Source organism: Bacillus rossius, chromosome 1 (genome assembly GCF_032445375.1).
Source record: "Bacillus rossius redtenbacheri isolate Brsri chromosome 1, Brsri_v3, whole genome shotgun sequence".
Taxonomy (NCBI): domain Eukaryota; kingdom Metazoa; phylum Arthropoda; class Insecta; order Phasmatodea; family Bacillidae; genus Bacillus; species Bacillus rossius.
The window spans coordinates 161,616,355-161,637,357 of record NC_086330.1 but is presented as its reverse complement, the minus strand read 5'-3'; the positions used below and the strand labels follow the sequence as shown (position 1 = coordinate 161,637,357).

General features: G+C 38.0%; 1 protein-coding gene across 1 annotated transcript; it reads left to right on the top strand.

Annotated features, from left to right (window-relative positions):
• Positions 1 to 1,301: 1,301 nt before the first annotated feature.
• Positions 1,302 to 20,374, top strand: LOC134546365 (zinc finger and SCAN domain-containing protein 10-like). Its single transcript, XM_063389157.1, has 4 exons — positions 1,302 to 1,620; positions 12,598 to 12,813; positions 15,646 to 16,222; positions 18,145 to 20,374. The coding sequence occupies exons 1-4, from the start codon at positions 1,561 to 1,563 to the stop codon at positions 18,396 to 18,398; spliced, it is 1,107 nt and encodes a 368-aa protein (XP_063245227.1). The 5' UTR covers positions 1,302 to 1,560; the 3' UTR covers positions 18,399 to 20,374.
• The last annotated feature ends 629 nt before the right edge of the window (positions 20,375 to 21,003 follow it).

The following is a 21,003-nucleotide window of genomic DNA, read 5'->3' as shown; positions in this document are numbered from 1 at the left end:
ACAAACCTAAAAAGACAAAATGAAATCTTGAGCAGCGCTATCTGTTCGAAGGGTAAACAACTTTGTGCAGTTGTGTGTGAAATAGCTAGATGTCACTAGATGTGCGTTATTCAAATAGAACGGGCATTTTTATATTAGTAGCTTTATAAATTATTTCTTTAAAAGTTACTTAAGTTTTAAAAGGATTCTGCATCTTATAATAAATGAGCAAGCACTTAAATATTAAACATTTAAAAAATTTAACTTACGTTTTGGATAAAAGCAGTGGAGTAAGACATACTTATATACGAAGTGACGTACTTATATTTAATTTTATTAAATTATCCCGACTTTATCCACAAGAGAGGAGATAGAGTTGGAACCTTGCAAATGGCCAGTTGCCAGAATAAATAAATAATTTAAAATATTTCTTACTTTTATTTTAACGTTGTGAAATGTAGTTAAGATAATATTCCGATGTTTTTATTTATTATGTAGTTAAAATCTTAAACCACAATTTTTATTTTTATGCATTTATTGCGTTAACGCGATACCTAAAAAAAAAGTTATGCCCCCCCCCCCCCCCCTTTTCAAATATAAACGTTCAAATAGCATTCCTATCATTTCTAGTATGAAAATAAGTCTTGAGGAACTTCGCCACTTAAGTGTTGCGTTTCGTCTTACTGCTAATTAGCCAAGGGAATGCGCAGATCGAAGTTTAATTTTTATGAAATACCCTTTTTGTACACATTTCCTCACCCATGCGTTATTGAGTTGTGTCACTGCAATATGTAGGATTAGGAAGACAAATTTTCAAATAAACACATAAATTAAATAAATCTCTACCCCCTACTTCACCCTTCCACAAAACCCTCTACTACAAAACTCACAATTTTCACATTTTCATTGACGATCGTGGTAAAACAAGGATTGAAGGTAGTTGTTTATAATATTCTCGGGTACTGGGAAAATTGTAGCGTGTGTTTTGAGCGTCATTGGACATATTCGAGGATGTCTCGCGGAATTCATCCCACAAGTTTAAGTGTTGTTTTTTTTAGTAGGTATACTTCCCAAGAAGGTTTGCACGCACTTCAGGAACGCAGCAAAACAGAAGCTACAAGCTGGCGCAGTTGCATGGCTACAGGAAGGGCGGGTAGATCGATAGATCGATACAGGTGACGCCATGGTTGACGTAGGCACTCGACTGCCGCCACTCCCCTCTTGATGACAATGCCTTCCCCTCCCTGGCTGGCCGGCGCTGACGTCACGTTCACGGACCCGTCAGGCCGTGTGCACGTGAACAGCACGCCGCTGATCACGAGGACAGCAGCTGCATGGCCGGGTTGCTATTGGCCCGCCGCGCCGAGCCCCCGGCCGCCATTGGCTTGCGGCCGCCGCCCCAACTGGAGGTCGCGTGCAACCGAGCCGCGGCCCCCAAACACACATCCACGGAACCTCACAATAACATGGTGCGGATGGGTAAGGTGCAGCTCAGTCCGGTGTTCGTGTTTAACGTGTGTGGTGAAAAGGCGAGTGAGGGATATAGCTTGAAACTGAGGTAAAATCAACGTCGGGCCAGCGATGGAGTCAGAAGAAACAATGGTGTTGTCCCCGCCTTCCACCCCTCCGCCGGAACAAGATGTAAGTACAAAAAAATCAATTTTAACTCATTTATTAACACGTCACTTTTTCATGTGTTGCTTATTTTATTGCAATCATTATTGATTTGTCTTAATGCACCATTTAGACTTAGTATTCGTGTAAATAACTCCACAAACACTGACTGAAACACAGCACGTATTACACCTGTTGCAACTGACAGCATATTAGAGCAAGAAGTTTGCATAAATAAAGAAACACTAAGCAAACATTTATTCGTATTCTATTTCATTTCTCTTATGGCGAATTGATTTAGTATTCAGTCAGTTTTGTTTCAGACTTCTACACACGTAACTTACAGTTTAGTGTGGCTGCCCTCGTTAATCACTGGATTTCTTTTCAAAATAATGTTACCAGCTTAGTGTAATTTTTAATGTGATCTGTCTTAAGAACCTTTGTTTACGTGCTTTAAAAAACCTGGTTTAAGGCGTGCAGCACTTATATGAATGGGCCTTAAAATATATATTTTTTAATAATTGATACATTTCGTTGCCACGTATTACGTCAAATATTTTTCGTTTCACGAAATGCTGTAAAAAAACTGAATATCTGGCACTGATTGATAACTCAGATTAGTCTTTGTCTTAATTTACGGTCTATATACATCTCCCCTTTGTCTCCCCTCGCTGAAAACATGAAAAGTATGTTTGATATTGGATGGACGCAATTTGAACCACTCCACACGTCCGCAACGACTAGCGCTATCTATGGACGGTTTTTCGTACTGCTGGAGAACATCTGTTCTTTGTTTTTCCCGAGTACGTTCATGGTAAATCACTAATACACGGTAACTAAACGATGTAAATTTAAGTGCCCTCATTCATATAAAAAAAAATTGTTATTAAATTTTTATGACTACCTCAACGGTGCAGGCAGCCAATTCACTATCATCTTTACAGTTCAGTTTTATTAATAACTTGAATTGTCTAGCATTAGTTATTTAAAGGTAAACGGTTAATTTAAAAACACGCAACAAAGCTTTTGTTGGAAAAAAAGTATCAAAAGTTTTTATGGAAATGTCAAGACGTTGAAATAAATTATTTTAGTATGTTGAGTTCATTTGCAAAAAAAATTATATATACACACACTTGGATCATTTAGTTGCAAAATAATATTTATGTCGTGAAGGTTTTATGTGTGAAATTATGACGAGTGAATGCTGGTTTTTTATACGCGTTTATGAGTTTTGCGTTAACAGTTCCACCAAGCTATTTGTAAAATCTTAATTTCTGTTTCATTAAAAATATTGACTTAAGTTGGTGGCATAATAAAATCAAAACAATGTAAGCGAGTCTGTCGATACTCTCCAGAGATGTGTAACACCTAACCTCGGTAACGAGCAAATTTATTGTTCTCATGTTGCAAATACACGTATAATACGAAACTTGGATGAGAGATTTACGTAGAATTCTTTAATATAATGCCGCACTTGATAAATATACGCAAATTATGTTTTCAACTATACATAGTTTCCACGCCTGCCGCTAGAACTCGCTACCGAAGCAGCTACGTCGACTATTGAATTATTTGATTAGCAGACCGAAATTTTTAACTATATAATGAAATGACTTCGATAAAAGCGAAAAAGACTTGAAAAAAAAACACTAAACCCCAGCTTTGTACCTTCTTTCCGACAATGAATTTTATTAAAATACTGACCATTTTGTTAAAATTCATTAAACAATTAACACAATAAAGGTTCCCTTTGGATTTGTGATCTTTGATCCGCGTCATCTCTCACAGATGGCAGCGCCGTGAATACAAATTTCCGTTCTATTTACAAAATTACTCCTATCAAAAATGCGTTGTACCGAGTGTTAAGATGTTACACTTCAATACCTAAGTAAAAAAAAAAAATCACTAACGAAAATACAGTTAGTAATCAAAAATTGTAATAATATGATTACTAAAACGTTTAAACCAATATGAGTTTTTAGGCATGTTACACAAGAAAATGTTGACAAAAGGGGCACAGAAATTATTAAATGTTATTTGGTGGTCATATCATACTAATACGACTATTATTTAAGATTCGATAAAAACTTAGTTTGTCATTTTACAAACAATTGTGATACGTTTACTACCAATGATTAGTTATTTTCCACAGCAGTTTCAAAGTTAGGGTTACCAACTATTTCACCCTGACCATAAGGGACACTGAACCCCATCTAATAGAACGGGGGGTCCGGGGGCCCTCCCCCGGGAAATTTTGAATTTTTAGATGCAAATTGTTGCTATTTTAGCAATTTTTGTATCTGAAAATAAATTATGCACCTTGTTGAATTATTAAAATTTTTTGTATTCGCCTAATAATCTTTTTGAGTGATGAATTTAATATATAAAGATATTTTTAGTTAACAAATAATAAAAATTCCAGACAACTCATATGTGATTGAACATTGGTAAACTAACTTCAACTCTCTCCAATGCAAAATGTGATCAGGAAAAAAGTGCGGGAAAGGGAGGTTGCTAAAGACACTTAGCCCTTCCCCGCCCCCCTTAGTTTAGAACCACCCCTAGGGACACCATAACAAGCAACTTAAAAAAATATATATCTGAATAAATGTATGCTTAAGATATATTTTCTCATTTTTCATTTCACCAAACAAACCCAACTTTAAATTAAATGTCATCTTGGGTATAAAGTACACAATATACAACATGCAAGATACAAAAAACAATGTTTCACAAAAAAACTGAACAACATGCCGTATCAATTTTGTATTACTATCAAAACTGTTATAACTTAAACCATGCTTCGTATGGTGATAACATAGAGCTAGTTCAGATGCTACAACAGAATTTTGATCGTTAGTGCCTTGTTTTACGAAATAACTGTTTATCTTAGTTTTTTCACTCGCATTTGCTTGTTGAACCGTGTTTCTATGTAACAATTTTGAAGCATGCTTTTTAACATTGTTGTCGCCGCCGTGTGCTATTGAAAACTCTCTTTTGCAAAGTACACATTTGGCTTTGCAACTATTATCATTACATTTTAACCACTTATAGTTATGTTCCCATCGGACTAAATAAACGCACAGCCGTTTCTTTTTTCGCGGTGGCGAATCGCACATTTTTTTTTCAACTCAACTTTACCCGATGTACTCAACTTTATTCGTTTTCAACTCAACACAATATCAACATAAACATAACAGACTAAGCGCGGACGAGTGATGCCACCTGTCGGCGTCAACATGAACTATTTGGTGGCCAGTGAACTGCGGAGTAAACGGAGCCTCGCAATGTCGCAATACATATAACAGGTGGTGCGGCGCAGGCGGGAAAATACTTTTTCAATTTTATGCTGGTGTGTGAATTGAACTTTAAACAAGATACGGGAAATATCACGTCCCGTCCTGCCTACGTACGGGATAATTCTTTTAGTCACAGAATACGGGAAATCCCGTACAATACGGGACGGTTGGCAACCCTAGTCAAAGTACACACACATACACACACACACACACATATATATATACACACACACACATCATATGGTAAATATGTAGTTGGGCGATATTTGTTAAAAAAAAATTTTTTCTATGCTGTTTAACTTCCTCTTTTCATAAAACCCGGCGGAGATAAGAAATTACAAATACTTTAGGAGATGTCGCCGTTCTTATTTTGCAATACAAGACCTGTGCAATCATTCGACCGTCGAAATTTTTTATTTTGCCGTGTGTTCGTGAATGCCTAATTAATTAAAATGGTCGATTAGGTCAGGTCAGTTACATTATAAATACTTTCAAACTAAGCGGACATTAAAAATAATATGAATTAATTCTAATGGTTGTTTAGTTTTAAAGTATTTATAATGTAACTGACCTGACCTAACAAAATGGGACAAAGGATGAACAGTAGGAACTCTCATATTTTTTTTTTTACTTATTACTTGCGCAACAATATCCAAATAACAAATAAAACATTAAAATTTGAAACGTTAAAAACTCACCTAAGTTAGAGGCGGGTACAATTCCTTTGCCACTGTAAACAAGTAACAAAGTTAAAGCCGCATGAATGCACAGGTATTGTGATGAAAATTAAAAAATTCGAAATCTCCTAAAGTATTTAGTATGTCTTATCTCCGCCGGGTTTTATGAAAAGAGGAAGTTAAACAGCATAGACTAAAAGTATTTTCGGAATTTAAAAAAAAAAAAATTTAACAAATATCGCCCAACTACATATTTACCCATGGTTTTATATTTCTTTGTTTTGTGGGAGTGCGGGGCGGAAATAAAACTAATTAGATTCAGGAGAGTGGATTCGAATCGTAGAAGCAGTTACAAGCTGTGCTGCCTGTCTCACATGCCATTGTAGTTTATTTTTTGTAGGGCCCGCGCATTTGAAATTATTCTTTTTTGGGGGTGGCAGTGTTAATCGCTACGCAACAGCTACCGGAAGGTGTATAGTTGTGGAGGGGGTCCGTCGCTTCGCCGCTTCTAGTGAACCAAGGAAGGTTGGGCTTCCGGCGCGTCATCGCAACAATGGGGAAGAAACTCCTAACTGCCGAGACTGAGACCTAATATTTTTAAAAGTAGTTTTGGGCCCACTTGCTAGATAGTAGCTTTCATAATATAATTCCAACATAGCTACACTGATTGTTGGAGGTAATGCATTAGCTAATATTTTTCAAACACACCTGTGATAATTGATTCCCTTTATGTATTTCTGGTGTGGCATGCCAGAAATTTTGAATATTCTATTTTGCTAATTTCATAAGTTATCGCTCAGTTGAAATTTCCATTACTAAGCCATTAGCCGAAGTAGTTAAATTAACATAATAAACGTCAAAAGAGTTGTTTTGCTAGTAGTTATGGGCCCATTCCAACAGATAGCGTCAGATATTGCGCTAAACATGTTTTCAGTTTCCACTGTAGTCGCACTTTTGTACTAATCCCACTTCTGTATTAGTCACACTTGTTATATTACCGCAACTCCTTGCCGCAGAATTTTCGGACCATGTTGTTACAATATTGGTTTGTCGTTTTGTTCTGTTTCTTCCAAATAAATCGAAACACTTGTAACATGCATAAATTCACTGGGATTTACAATTGTGTACTAGTACATTTGTGGAACACAGATTATTTTTTATTTTACAACTTAAATGGTGATTTACTTGTAACTTGTACTTTTGTGGATTAAAGCCATGGAGCTGGAGTTAGATGAAAAAATGATATAATTGTTTTATAAAATTTAATTTTGTAAAAAAAAATTAATTCTTCAAGTCGTTCCATACCAACATAGTTAGCTAAGCTAATAAAACTATCATATTTTTTTTAAAATAAATATTACTCACTGTTGAAATAATCTCACAATAAAATGTTTTTGATTTTCAGGAACCAAACTATAACATGAAAATAATTTCTAACTACAATTTTTACACATTTTAAAAAGTAAATCAACTTTGATACATTTTATTCTCAAACACATTTATAATATTACTTAGTATTACTCAGCAAAACCACATATACAATTTAAAAAACAAGATGACACAGCGCTGGATTTTTCGGTATTTTGATTAAAATATAAATAATTAAATAAACATTAATTAATAATTGTATTACTACGAAATAACAGCTAAGGATATCAATAAGTATTGATCAATCATTAATGATTAATTAACAATAAATTATACTCACTGTTGAAATACATCATAAGGAAAATTTATTTAGTAAATATCATAGCTAGGATTGATTATAATAAATTAGTTTTGAATAATTTTATATTATGTATAGGTAGATGTGTTTAAGAATTCTAATAGACTGATTTTGTAGTTCCGCAAATATCACCATATCATATGAGTTATAGTGCTAAAGTTTCTGCCAATAGACTACATAGATATACTGCAAATTTATAAATGTTCTGCCTTCGAATGAAGGAAGAATGACAATATGTCCACCGCTCCGCGACGCGTAAACTAACACGGACCTATCTCACGGTAATTCTTTACATTATAATCATATTTCTACAAAGTGAAAATAAAACAAATATGGTCCACGCACGAGATTTGTTTAAGCCTTCTTTTAACTATCATAATCTTAGTTGGACTTAACATATTTACACGCTCGTGGGCTCATAATTATAATAGTCTGTAATTTAGTTAATCAAATAATAATTCGTGACAAATAATTACCTAGTCAAACTAAAGCGTTATGAGCATCACAACAAAAAAATATTTAGTTACACAGCTAAAAAAATACTAATAAAACACAGTTTAACAATACTGATTTACTCAAATAATTTTTAAAAAAAATACGTACTTGAAAGAATATATATATATATATTTGTAAATATATGTGTGTGTGTGTGTAAATATGACCCGTGGCACGGTGTACAACAATAATATCAAACCCCGTTATGTTGCCCTCCGCCCAAACACTCCCTTACTAGACGCTAGCAGGTCGGAGGTCGGATGGCGTCAGGCGCAGGCGGGTCCCTAGCACCGCGACCCGCCTATCCCTGCAGCGTGGCAGGGTTCAACCTGAGCTGCACATCGTTCCAAAACAATTTTTCACGAAAACGTTGCATTAAAATTAGGCCTTTAGATTTTACTCCATCGCAACAAAAGAAGTTTCACTTCAATAATATAACTTTGCGTACCTTTAACAGTTATAGTAGGAGCTACCACGGTTGAGTGGTCAGATCACTTGCTTCTCAGTTCTGAGTTCGATTCCTGGTTTAGTCATTAGTATTATTCCTCTGAGTATTTGCATTGTCCAAAAAAAATTTTTATATGGTTAAGTTGAAATATACATATAGGTTGCATTAACACTGTAAAGAGCTTCATTTGTGAGTATACAGCCCTTGCAATAAGGCAGCAATTCGAATGTTTTTTCAAGGTTTGTGAAAAATTTTATATGGGATTATATTTTAATAACCACAAGAAGTAAGACATGCTTTATTAAATTAATGAAAACCAAGTCGGTCACTTAGTTTCCTGACATCAAAAAGCTGAACTAACACTGCTGTGCGGGCAGTTATCTTACAGACGGGTGAAGTAATTGGTGCAGCTAGATGGGATTTGCGTGTACATGGAATACAGTTGTATTAAATATATTTAATTTCGTCTTTAGAAATCGCAAATTACTCTTAGATTACATCTAAATCATATTTATTTCGTTTAAATGATACATCGCTTAAATTATTCTTGTTTTACTTGTTTATAAAATTTAAAGAGAATGTTGTTTCCAATTTAAGGGTGCAACTCCCTTAAATATAATTTTAGCTCACAAAACAACTTACATTCGTACCTAATATTTCATGAGAATTACCTCCCAAATTTAATTTAACAAATAACGCGTAAATATTTTAAGCTGTATGTAGTTTTTGTTATTAAATATGTTTGAAGTAAATTTTAACTATATCAGAGTTTAAAAAACGTAGCAGACTATTACTGGCTTTTCCTACCAAGCTCTTCCTTTGGTTTCTATTTTGCATGTATTAATATTTTGACACGACAGTTCATACCTAATTATTAGCTTTTGAAGTTTTATTCAATTGTGACGTAATTCCTGTTCCCATCTTGTAAATATCGGGAGGAAATATTTTCGGTTGGGGGGGGGGGGGGGGGGGGGGGAGGGGGCCCGCCCGCACAAAATGCTATTATAATTTTAGACAAAAGAGATTAAATTAGCTATGTCTTACAGATAATTTGAGAAAGATTATACATTTTCACAGTTTTTTAATGCATTGTGCTATTTGAGGGATTTGTTATTAAATTTTCCCTGTACGTTGTACTTACATTTCAGTTAAAAACTGATCCCAAAATGTTCTAAATTGTATTTGTGTCTATATATGGATAGTAGGTTTTCGAGTTCAGTCACTTATTGGCTTCTGGGTAGAGACCACATGTTTGTAATTGATAGCGTGCCCGACGATTCAGCATGCTTTATTGCAGCCATGTTCAAGGGAAATAGCCTTTTTCCCTTGAAGATGACTGCAACAAGGCATGCCGAAATGCCGTACACGCTAATTACAAGGACGTGGCTCTTAACTCAGAAGTCAAGAAATAGCTGTACCTACGTATTTTTATGCGTAGAAGTGTTCATTGTGAAATTTTCCGTCGGTTTATAAATGTTTGCATTAGGCCTGCAATATGTTGTGTTCACGATGCAGTACACAAACGACCCTCCTGACATGTTGATCGGGGCAAAGTTGAAGTTGGTGAATAAACTAAAGCAGGACTTGGGACGTAAGTCCGCTGTGACGTTGGTCGCTTGCGCCTTTACCCAAGAGTGCAAGCGAGCAACACGTAGTTGACACTAGAAAACCACAGTCCTTTACAAAATTCATGGCAATGAATCATAACCCCGAAACTTTAAAATAAAATTAAAATTCTGGAAAATTCAGGGAATAGTTTTTTTTTCTCCGCGAAGACTGGTAAACTTCGTGTGATATCGCTGTGGCTTTGGTATAAAATGAGGGAATTTTCATTTTAAAATATTACTAAATATACTTTATACAATTTTTTATATTGTATTTTTGTGATTTCATGTTTAACTGTCTATAACCATGTACGTTGAACTTTCCTTCAAATCGTTGATTCCAAAAGTATTTAATTAAATGAAATTATACTGTTTCTAGAGAATTAAATATTTCGTGGTAATTTATGTTTTAACGACCAAGCTAACCTAAACAGGGTTTTCGTAAATTTGCTCTTCTATTTTCATTGTGTGATATTAGGCAGTTTTATCTATTTTTAGTAACATGCTTTTGTTAGTGTTACAAATAATTATACTTATCTTGCCAGACTTTAAATTTTTTAAATATATATTTTTATATTCAGGTGCCAGTTAAGTTATAAGACATTTTGTTTCTGTATTTTTAATGTTATGGCAACCTTTTACAATTAGTATACTTTTCATTAATTTCTAGGAATATATTTGTTCAACTAGCGTAAATTAACCATTTTGACATGTTCTCGTCCTTAAGAGGCCACTCCAGTGTTTCAGGGGCACTACAATGCAATTTTCATTTTGCTTATAACTAATTAACTAATATAGATTTCGAAATGATGCTTGCTTGATATGTAAGACAACGATGCTCTTATCAAAGCCCCTTTCTTCAAAAACGTGCATAAATTATGGTTTAATACTAATCTTTACTAATTTGAATAAGTGTATTGTCTAAGTTTGAACCATAATTTATGCACATTTTTGAAGAAAGGGGCTTTGATAAGAGCATCGTTGTCTTACATATCAAGCAAGCATCATTTCGAAATCTATATTAGTTGATTAGTTATAAGCAAAATGAAAATAGCATTGAATCTTATGAGGTTAACGCGGGTTGCGTAGTGCCCCTGAAACAATTCTTAATCACACGTCATGTTGATTTTTTAATTTAAGTTTTTCGTCATTATTTTTATTTAAGGGCTATTACTTAAAGTTTAATTTGATACCTTCACTTTGTTTATCGGTCAAAAATAGCTTAAAAAGATATTCACTTAGTGCATATATCATGGGTGTTAAGTCGCGCAAGAAATGACCACGAAGACTTGCGCATATTTTTACAACCATGATACTGCATTAAGTAAATATATGTTGAAAATATTTGTGGCAGAAAAACAATTTCAAAGGAGGTATCGAATTAAAATTTTAGACATAGCCCTTAAATAAAATAATTAAGAAGAAAAGAAAATGAAGATTTCATCATGGCGTATGAGACCAATCCTTAAGAAGTCAACATAACTTCATAAATTGAAAACAATTTTAACATACTCTACAAGTGGCATCTGGCCAGCTGTTTGTCGACTGCGGCGGGAGTGTACCTGCCCCTGCGGGGAAGGTGATTGTCTCCTGAGGTGTCGGAGCTGTTGGCGGCTCTAGTATCCGAGACATGATCCAACAGGTTCACGGAATGGGTGCAAGGATGCGAATATATAGCGAATATATAGTGGCAATCTTCTGCCTCCACGTGGGCACCGCTGCTGGGGGCGAATCGTTGTGACCATGTTGGGATGGGTAGCCTCAACCTCTGGTCATAGCATCGCCTTAACTGAAGAGGACAATGCCGGGCGTAACCCTGCCGCAGTGCATCCTCAACTGCATGTATGGGACCAGAAATGGTGGAGTGGCTGATTCTGCGGGCAACAGCAGATGCGATTGAAACCTTTCTGGGGGGAACTCTGAAGAGTGGCAGTCGGTTAGCAGCTGGCGAACAGTCTGCCGAATCGACGCCAAGTTGATAGTTGTACGGGAAGAATCCATGAAAGATTGAATGGTGTCGAGCTGAGGTTTCCTCCAAGGCCCTGGATTCTGATTGGGTAGGACTCGTACTTGGTAGTGGTGCTCCGATCGCTTGGAGCGGGCTCCAAGGGTTCCCTAACCCGATGCGGAGTCGACGTTGTGAGCGACGACACAGCTCCGGTACTAGCCTAGATAGCTAACAGGTTTGTTAGACCTCCACCGGACTACGGGTTCACTGGGTGTTTTGAGGGGTCCCAGTGTGGTGTGGGAGATCGGGGAAGGCGCCAGTAGTGCTGAGAAAGTCTTAGGGCACAGGACACAGCCAAGTGTCTGGTTAGCTCAGTGTGGTAGAGGGGCTGAGGAGGCGATTATGCTGGGTTGGTGGCCCCGGCCTCTGGTCGGCGCCGAAGCTCTAATACCCTCCCAATCAACAACAGGGAGCGATCCCTTGCAGTTCTGTTTACTATAAGCTCTGGAATGTCTAATACAAGAGAACTGGAATGTTACTCGCACCCTACCCTATTAGGGCGCATATGTGGGAGGGGAACGCGAGAATAATCTGTTTGTCGACTGCTCTTTATGTTTTAAGTGACGTCACGACCCTGCTTGTCAGACTTGTGCAGTTCATCTCTAAACACAAAACATTACCATTGGTTCTGTCTTGGGCATGTCAATTCACTGACTGCCCCATCACATTGAAAAAAGAAAGAATTTTAAGTTCAGTCTGTACGTAACAGTTGTCACGTGGTTGTTTCACCACTGATGTTTGTTCCAGATGTGCTTCAAGAAAGTTGACATGGATGCCGTCAGGACTCTGGTATCCATGAACATGAAGCTAACTAGTGACGTGTGCAAGAAGAGAAGACTAGAAGGTGATGAGTTAGTCCCGATCCAAGGTTTACTGACACCACAGCCATCAGATTCCGAGAGCGAAGATTGCGATCTCCCCATCAGGAAGAGGCTCTGCAGAGAGGCTGCTTCTTCCAACAAGGTGAGTTGCTGTGGCATGCGCTCCGAAACAATTTCAAAGTATGAACTTCCATTTGTAGCTTTGAGTCCTAACGTTAAAAATCACTCTGGTTTTCCTTTTGAAGCAGTGTGTTTATGTATTGATTTGGTAGATTTGCTGGATATTATGTTTAATGAAGAATCTAATAAGTAATTATATAAATCAACTTAGTACTAAATATTCTGCTAATTAATATCCTTAATTAAGCCAGACAATTGATATATCAGTTGGAAATTAGTTCCTTTTTTTAATCAATATTCTCAGATTTATTTAGTTAAGTCAGTGTCCCGATAGATATGTGTTTCTGGTTTAAACTTCTATGCAGCTTTCAAATAAGACGACACCATTCATTTTTCTAAGACGCGAATGTAAGATTGATTTCAACGCATATTTTTTTTATTATTTGATCGAAATGGCTTTTTTCTTGTGGTGACCTGGGTACTAAAAAAAAGTTGGCGGCCGAAAAATGGCTCGATCGTGATATATGCTCCTAAGGAGGCACTTGCTCGCACTACTTGGCCGTTGCATAAACATCGTTTATGCTCGCTCAGTTGCCAGTCTGACATTGAGATCAATGCTATCGTAATGATAGCGCATCTATATAAAGTGGATGACTGCGGATATAAAATAATGTTTTACAGTAATGTATTGATGAAGTGAAAAACTAATGCTTCCTCGCATATTTTTTTTTAAAAAGAAAGCTACTGCAAAAGCTGTGAAGTACACTCATGTTATTGAAAGATAAGTTTTTAAAAAAGTGAGCTAGTCTTTTAGTACTCGCCAGAGATGTGTTATATCTAACCTTGGGGAACGAGTAAATTCATGTAATCTCATTTTGCTAATGAACTTATAATACGAAACTCGGAAACCTAAATTTAACGTAGAATTCTTTAAAATAATGCCGAAAGTATACACAAATTTTGTTATCAACTACATTTTTTGGCGCGAATCACACGTATTTTCTGCACCCGCCTCTAGATTTCGTTGCCGGTGCAGCTAAAGTCGACTTCTATTGAATCATTCCATTTGCAGACTGAAAATTTAAATTATATAATGAAACAGCTCAGATAAAAGCGGAAAAAAACTTCAATAAAAGACGTTAAGAAATACTAAACCCCGACTTTGAACCTGAATTCCGACAAGGAATTTTATTAAAATACTACCCATATTGTTAAAATTCATTAAACAGTTAACACTATAAAATATCCCTTTTGCTTTGTGAACGTTTGTTCGCGCCATCTGCCACAGATGGCAGCACCGTGGTTACACTTTTCCGTTCCATGCTACTTCCGTTCCATTCACGAAATTACTCCTACCAAATGCCGTATACCGAGATCTATGTTGTTACACATCAAAATTAACGAGCTGACAATAGTTGGCATGCGACGTGCCATGAATGCAACGGCTGACATTCTTGTCGCACTTAGTCGTCAGTCCACGCGCCTCCCACCAGGTGATCCGGAATCCTTCTCTGACGTGGTCGGTGGGTTTTCTCGGGGCTCTCCCTGTTACCCCTTCCCATGAGTTCCGACAGTACTCCACTCTAAACTCATCACTCCGAACCGTCAATATTGACGTCATACATTTATTCAAAGCTCTGATAGGAGTAAACTAGTTGCATTCCATCACTACGCGTAGCACTTTGTTAAACATGCTTGACTTGGCTGGTACTGGTTTTATAGAACGGTTCTATAACCATGTTATCTGATTATTTAGTTGTGGCTTGCCTGTTCATTAAATGTTATTTATGATATATCATATGATATTAAAAAATGTGTGAAAATAAGTCAATTTAACAATGGTTATAATTTTTATTAAAATTTGTAATATTTAAATAGTCGTAATCAGCGGTCGAAAATTTATGACACTTTCACGGGTGACAAAACAGGTTAGAAAAAGATAGCCCAATTAATTAACTAAAATTTAAATTATCTATCGCTCCTTCAGAAAGTCCGCAATCCACTCTCCCAGCTGCAACTCGGTTCTACAGTGGCTCTCACCGCGCACCCCTGTCCCGTCACACTGCCTCGCCCCACTCACTCGTCCACCGCATCCCCACCACAGTCTCAGCACCGGCGTGCACCAGTCTCCGCACACGAAGCCCTTCGCTATTTGTCCACCTTCGCTCACTATGGGGTAACTTGCCCTCCTCACTTCACTGCCTCGGAGGTCGGCGTCTCCAGTTGTATACCCCTCACCCCCCCCCCCCCCCTTCTGGAATGGTCTCACGCTCATTTACAGTGACGAGTCACCAGGGTCAACTTGACACTCGAAGCTCCCAGAACAATGGCGTTCTAGTTACGCCACTTCACACAGGCGGAGCTCTAATCGCCCCACAATCAACCAGCCATGAAAACCCTACTTGTACCGCGGTGTTACCTGGTTTAAACGCGCTCGAACACTTATATCGAGGAATCATGATCATAGTTATAAATGCAATAATTTTTGCAAATGTTACCGGAGTATACATGTATAGCTGCAGGAAACGTTTGCAGCGATCAACAGACAGCATGTTTATAAAAAAATGGGGGGGGGGGGGGGAAGCAGTGTCCAAACTTTTGGCACAGTCCGTACTCTTTCAGTACTTTTAGCAACAGCTCATGTAGTTTTATTTATTTGAATTTGGGTCATGCCTATAAACACCAGAGAATTTTTAAATGGTATGTACGATAAAAAATTATTGCATTAAATAAAAGCCATTATAGTCAGTACTGGACAACATATATGAAACATTTGCAAGTAAAATTGTTCACCATAATCTTTTAATCAATAGTTAGTAAGGGAACATAACTAACTGAGGACGTGATATTTCAGGTGTTGAGACCGAAGCCAGCACCGTCGTGCACGTCGATGCCAGTGTCCGTCATCATGAAGGCGAACAAGGACGGCACTTGTTCTCCGAGGCCATTCGCGAGGGAGATAACGGCGCGAGACGACACCGTGCAGGAACGGCGCAGCGTGTGCAACCCGAGCAAGACGGCGCAGCCGATGGCAGAGGAGAACATCCTGAAGAGCCTCAAGTACAAGATGAGCAGCCGCAAGGAGAGCATCTTCGTGCACAGCAAGGACACGAACCGGGAAGGCGCCGGCAGGAGGAGCGGGCCGGACGCCGGCAGCCCCGTGGCCATCGCGCCCAAGCCGCGCTCCGTGTTCCCGGTGGCGGCCGAGGGCGGGCCCCAGCCGGCCGTGATCCTGGCGGGCGGCGGCGTGGCGCACATCGTGCTGTCGCGGCCCCCGGCCGGCGGTTCCTTCCTGGTGTTCGCGGCGCCGGCCGGCGAGCAGCCGCCCCCCGCCGACACGCGCCGCCGCATCTACGAGTGCAAGTACGAGGGCTGCCGCAAGAACTACTTCAAGTCGTCGCACCTCAAGGCGCACCTGCGGACCCACACCGGTGAGCTGCCCGCGCTGTCTCGCTCTGTGGCGGACTCGGGGGAGAGGGAATTTAAAAATATAAAATTTGAAAACTTGTATTTAAAAAAAAAAAATTGTGTTACTGTTAAAACTAACTGACATCTGGGCCTTCAGAAGTAGCCGTAGGTGACTCAGCTTCTAGAATCAGTTGAAATTGCAGGTGTTTTTTTTTTTTTTTTTTTAACATTACACTTCTCTCTCTCCCCCCCCCCCCCCCCCCCCCCTCCTCCTCCTTCTTAAGCCCGCCACTGGTCTCGCTTGGCCCCGACATCCCCCGAGTTGGCCGCTGGCTCGTGCAACTTGCAGTCGAGATGAACACAATTTTGCGAGATTTCATTCATTATCACGAATTTTTGAGTATATTAAATGCCCTAACCTAGATTTACTAACTTTCGTTTTAGTTTATATCACCTAGACATGCTAAAACATATCTTCCTGCGAAGGAAAATTGTATTTTCTCGAGAATTTTATTTATGTAGCATACCAAACCTAAACCACATTTTTACTTGTACTTACAACAGCAAAAATTATCAAAATTTGCTCATAACTCATAAATGCTAAGGCAGTAAGCTGAATATGTACTTAAAAAATTACCGTTTTAGAAATGTTGCCGTTTTTTGGTAGACTGATTAATCATTGTTGACCCAAAGCTAGTTTTCTAGTTTATGCCGTTTGTCTGCGAGGATAAAGTTAATGATGCGTGGCTGGTAGTTCAGTTTGCTGACTAGAGCACCAGTTGTTTTTCCTGCAACAAGACATTCTGTAAAAAAGGCTCCGATGATGAATTGCACATGCGCGTCATCTGAATTGCAGGCTGCGCGGCAACACGTGTGTTTTACACGTGCCTCCGCCAAGTCTTCGCTGGTTCTGTGTTTTCACTTGTGCCTCTGAGTGAGCTTCTGCAGTTGTCTTAGCAGTGAGGGTAGTGCTGACACGAGCCCGGTACAGCTAATGTGAACGTTAAAGGTCCTGCCGACCTGAGCGCAGAGCTACAGGTAAAACCACGCGATTGAAAACTGCTCAAGAAATTCGAGTGGTGTCTGTGTACGAAATGCGTTTAAGAATACGCTGAGGGCATATGGGTAGTTCTGTTTACGTATTATGTTTTCAAACTATATTTTTAAAAGAATGGAAGTGGTTAAAACGCTTGTTATAGGAATAATAATTAAGCATGAAACATCCGGTATAAATTCTTGAAAGCACTCAAGATCTGGCATCACACCTTTTCCTTAAATATAATGTTATGGTTACCGCTGAAATCTGTTTTCCTGTGCACGATGAGAAGAGTGCACGCCAGTTCACGGTCTTGCGCTTAGAAGCGATTCCGCGCTGGAAGCACCAGCGAGCGTCTACCTTACCATTCCGCTTCCCAAACACAAATACATCCCCTGACCAGGCGGGCACCTTGAAATCTCTATGTATTCCATTTCGAAGCCAATAAAATAATGCCCCATAACTGGTGACAGTATGCATAAAATAATAAGAAAGAAAAAAAACTCTTGCAAAATAAATATTCTACATCTAGGCTTCAGGTGCAAGTGTCATGAACTACTACCTGGCCTCTGGGCTCGATGTGCCCGACGTTTTGGCACGCCTTGTTGCAGCCATCTTCTCGGAGTTGTTAACACAACTTATTGACGACTGCAGCAGTTTTTATTCTCAGATGTGGCCTCGACCACTTGTCACTTTGTCTAGTAATTGGTTACAAAACCAACTGTAGCTGTATATAACGATTAGCGCTAGAAGTTTGTGTATTAGCTTGAAAGAAACTCGCGATGATATTCCATTTCATGTCAACTTGATTTTGTAATTGTTTATATTTTCTCATTCCCTTTCAAGTGTTCTAAAGACCTCCCCCCATGTGAGGGCCCTTGAAGCGACGGTGCTGCGGCGGTGTTGCAGGCGAGAAGCCGTTCGTGTGCCAGTGGGCGTGCTGCGGGCGGCGGTTCTCGCGCTCGGACGAGCTGTCGCGCCACAAGCGCACCCACACGGGCGAGAAGAAGTTCGGCTGCGGCGAGTGCCAGCGGCGCTTCATGCGCTCCGACCACCTGGCCAAGCACGTGAAGAGGCACGCGCGCGAGCAGGCCGCGGGGCGCGCGCCCCAGACGCCGCTGCAGTTCGGCCTCGTGCTGTCGGGCGCCCTGCCCGTCGCCTGAGCCCCTCCCTCCTCCTCACCCAGTCCCCTTCCACCAACAAGCCACCTGTGAACAGCACCGATGGAATTACAAGCGTTGCTGTATTTCGCCACCCCTTAAGTAAAGTATACCATGCATTTTTTTATGAAATAGAATTAGCACCATAAGTTTAGTATACATTTTTCACTCTATAGTGGTATGGCAAAAATAGACATGTCGGGTAACAAGAATAAAAAAATTTTGGTGACTCCTAGAAACATAACCATAAAATGTACCAACAACAATATTTTGAGCAGGTAACATAGTGTCCATTTTTTTAAAATAGGTTCCCATTTGGCCAGGCTGAGTTCGTAAAGAATTGCAATTTGCGTTATGTTACGAGGCTAACTTTTTTCAGAATATAATGTCCTTGCAGGCAGGGTTGCAGCAAGGGATGCACACTTGATGGTGTTCAGGACAAACCTTTTTTTTTCTTGGCAGCCTGAACAAATATTTCACAAAAGAAGAATAAAATTAAATAATGGTATCTGGAGTCTACTAAAAACCTGTGGAATTGAGATGCAGCCATGCTTGCAGAACTACTTGAAAATACGGTTAGTCTAAAAATAATTATCAAGCTGTTAGAATTGGCTTTCAAGTGTCAAATCCTGCAATTTTTTTTTGTGTTGAGGATGCACTTCATGTGTGGCCATTTTTGTCAAAAAAAAATTTTATTGGGCCTTTTTTGAGTTGTGTTTAACTGTGTAAGTATATCACCACGGGGATGTGGTATCGATGTGAGGGTTGATACTCTTGTTTCCAACATCGATGCCTGCCTCTTAATGTTATACCTCACATTTACATGATTAAAACTATGATTTTTGTTTTTATTATTTCCCCGCTACCACCCCCACAAGATTTTATATGTAATATATCTTTCAAAAGAAATTATATTTAGATTTTTTACATCTGAAACACAGTCCAAACATATTGCATAACAGTGCTGAGCTTTATTGTGTTATTAATGTAAAATTGTTCTACAATATTTCTGTGTCAAATCAGCTTTTATGTGTTTAGTCACAAAAGTTAGCAGATATTGGGAAATCAGCATTGTGCAGTTACAAATTGTAAGTTTGCCAGTTAACATTCCAAAGTTCAGTTTAAGAAAATATTAAACATCTTAAAAAAATATTTCAAGTACTGCAATTTTTTTAACATACATTTTTAAAGTATTTATTTTTAGGGAGAACTGATTTTTTAAGCTGTAAAAATTGGAGCTTTCTTCTGAAAATTCAGTATAACATTGCAAGAGCCAGCTTATGCTCTAGTCTGAAAAACAAATTATGGAATACATTGTAGTAAGATTAGTGAAATATGTTTCAATAAGACGGTACACATGGGATGCAATTAATTTTATACTGTAGTTGGTGGAATTCAAAGCATTGGGGCTTTGAATATGTAAATATACATTCATTATGTAAATAATACATACATTTATGAACTGTATGAATCAAGACTGAGTATAAATCAATTTTTGAGGTTTTGGTCTGTTTCTATCCAGTCCTTGTCTTTGTAAAAGTAAATTAAGACCCTATGCTAAACTACTGATGATTAACAGGGTATTATTTTCAAATGTGTAATCATATTTTGGTAAAACTAAACATAGTGTGAATAACATGAAACAATCAATGTTCAAATTTATCTGTGATATAAATAGTTGCCACATAATTTGCTCGAATGAATTTTTGAATAATTTTGTAAATGCTTAATGCTTCTGCTTCTGGAAATATTTGTGAATTTTTTTACTGAAACAGTGTTTTGTGTACATAATGGAGTAAAGTGTAATTATTAATTATTGTGTTGATCATTAGTGAAAAGAAGTTAACAAGTGTTAATTTCTTAAACCTGAAGGTTTCAAGATTTCATCAGACATCTTGACTTGTATATACATCACATGTATTTTGAGTAAGTGTAATATGTTATTTTAATAAAATATGTGAAACAAGAATACAGTTTTTTTATTAGTTTTAACTGCCTCAACATTTCAAAGTAACGGGTGTAAAAAAATTTTAATTTCTCATTCTTCAATTGTGATGAATTTCTCTTTTGGTTAGCAATTTTGTTTTTTAATTTTTTTGTTACATCATAAAAAAGGAGATGTTAGATAACAAAACCTGGCACAATTCAGTGTATTAATTAATGCTTAACGTCTCATAGATTTTAAGGTCAAGAGAGACCTCAAAATGTTTGTGAAATGTGATAATTATTTGGAGAAGGTTTGAATAAGTTGAAAGAATATATATATATATATATTTTTTAAATTGTAAATTTGGTGGGGTCATATAATGGGTGTTTCAGTATTTAGATCAAAATTTAATTATTTTTGAAGTTTCTCCTCTGGGAAATGGTTTATAAAAATGATGCTTGAAAATGTAATTTTTGGCTATCTGACAATAACGTCAGTACTTCTTCAAAACCTGAAATTCCTATATAAAATTCACCACTAATGAAAGGTACATAGCTACAATATCATTTGACCTTAGGAAGATGTCCTGAATGACGTGGCTGAACAGCTCAGCCAGGGATGTACTTGTGTTGGTGAGGCGGGACGATAAGTGCGACGCTCGCGGGTGCTTCTAGCGCGGTG

Bases quoted from the DNA above. Each gene is read 5' to 3' on its own strand.
- LOC134546365 (XM_063389157.1), top strand. From the start codon at position 1,561: ATGGAGTCAGAAGAAACAATGGTGTTGTCCCCGCCTTCCACCCCTCCG. The intron at 12,814-15,645 runs GTGAGTTGCTGT...GTGATATTTCAG, and splicing joins AGGCTGCTTCTTCCAACAAG to GTGTTGAGACCGAAGCCAGC. The intron at 16,223-18,144 runs GTGAGCTGCCCG...GCGGTGTTGCAG, and splicing joins GCACCTGCGGACCCACACCG to GCGAGAAGCCGTTCGTGTGC.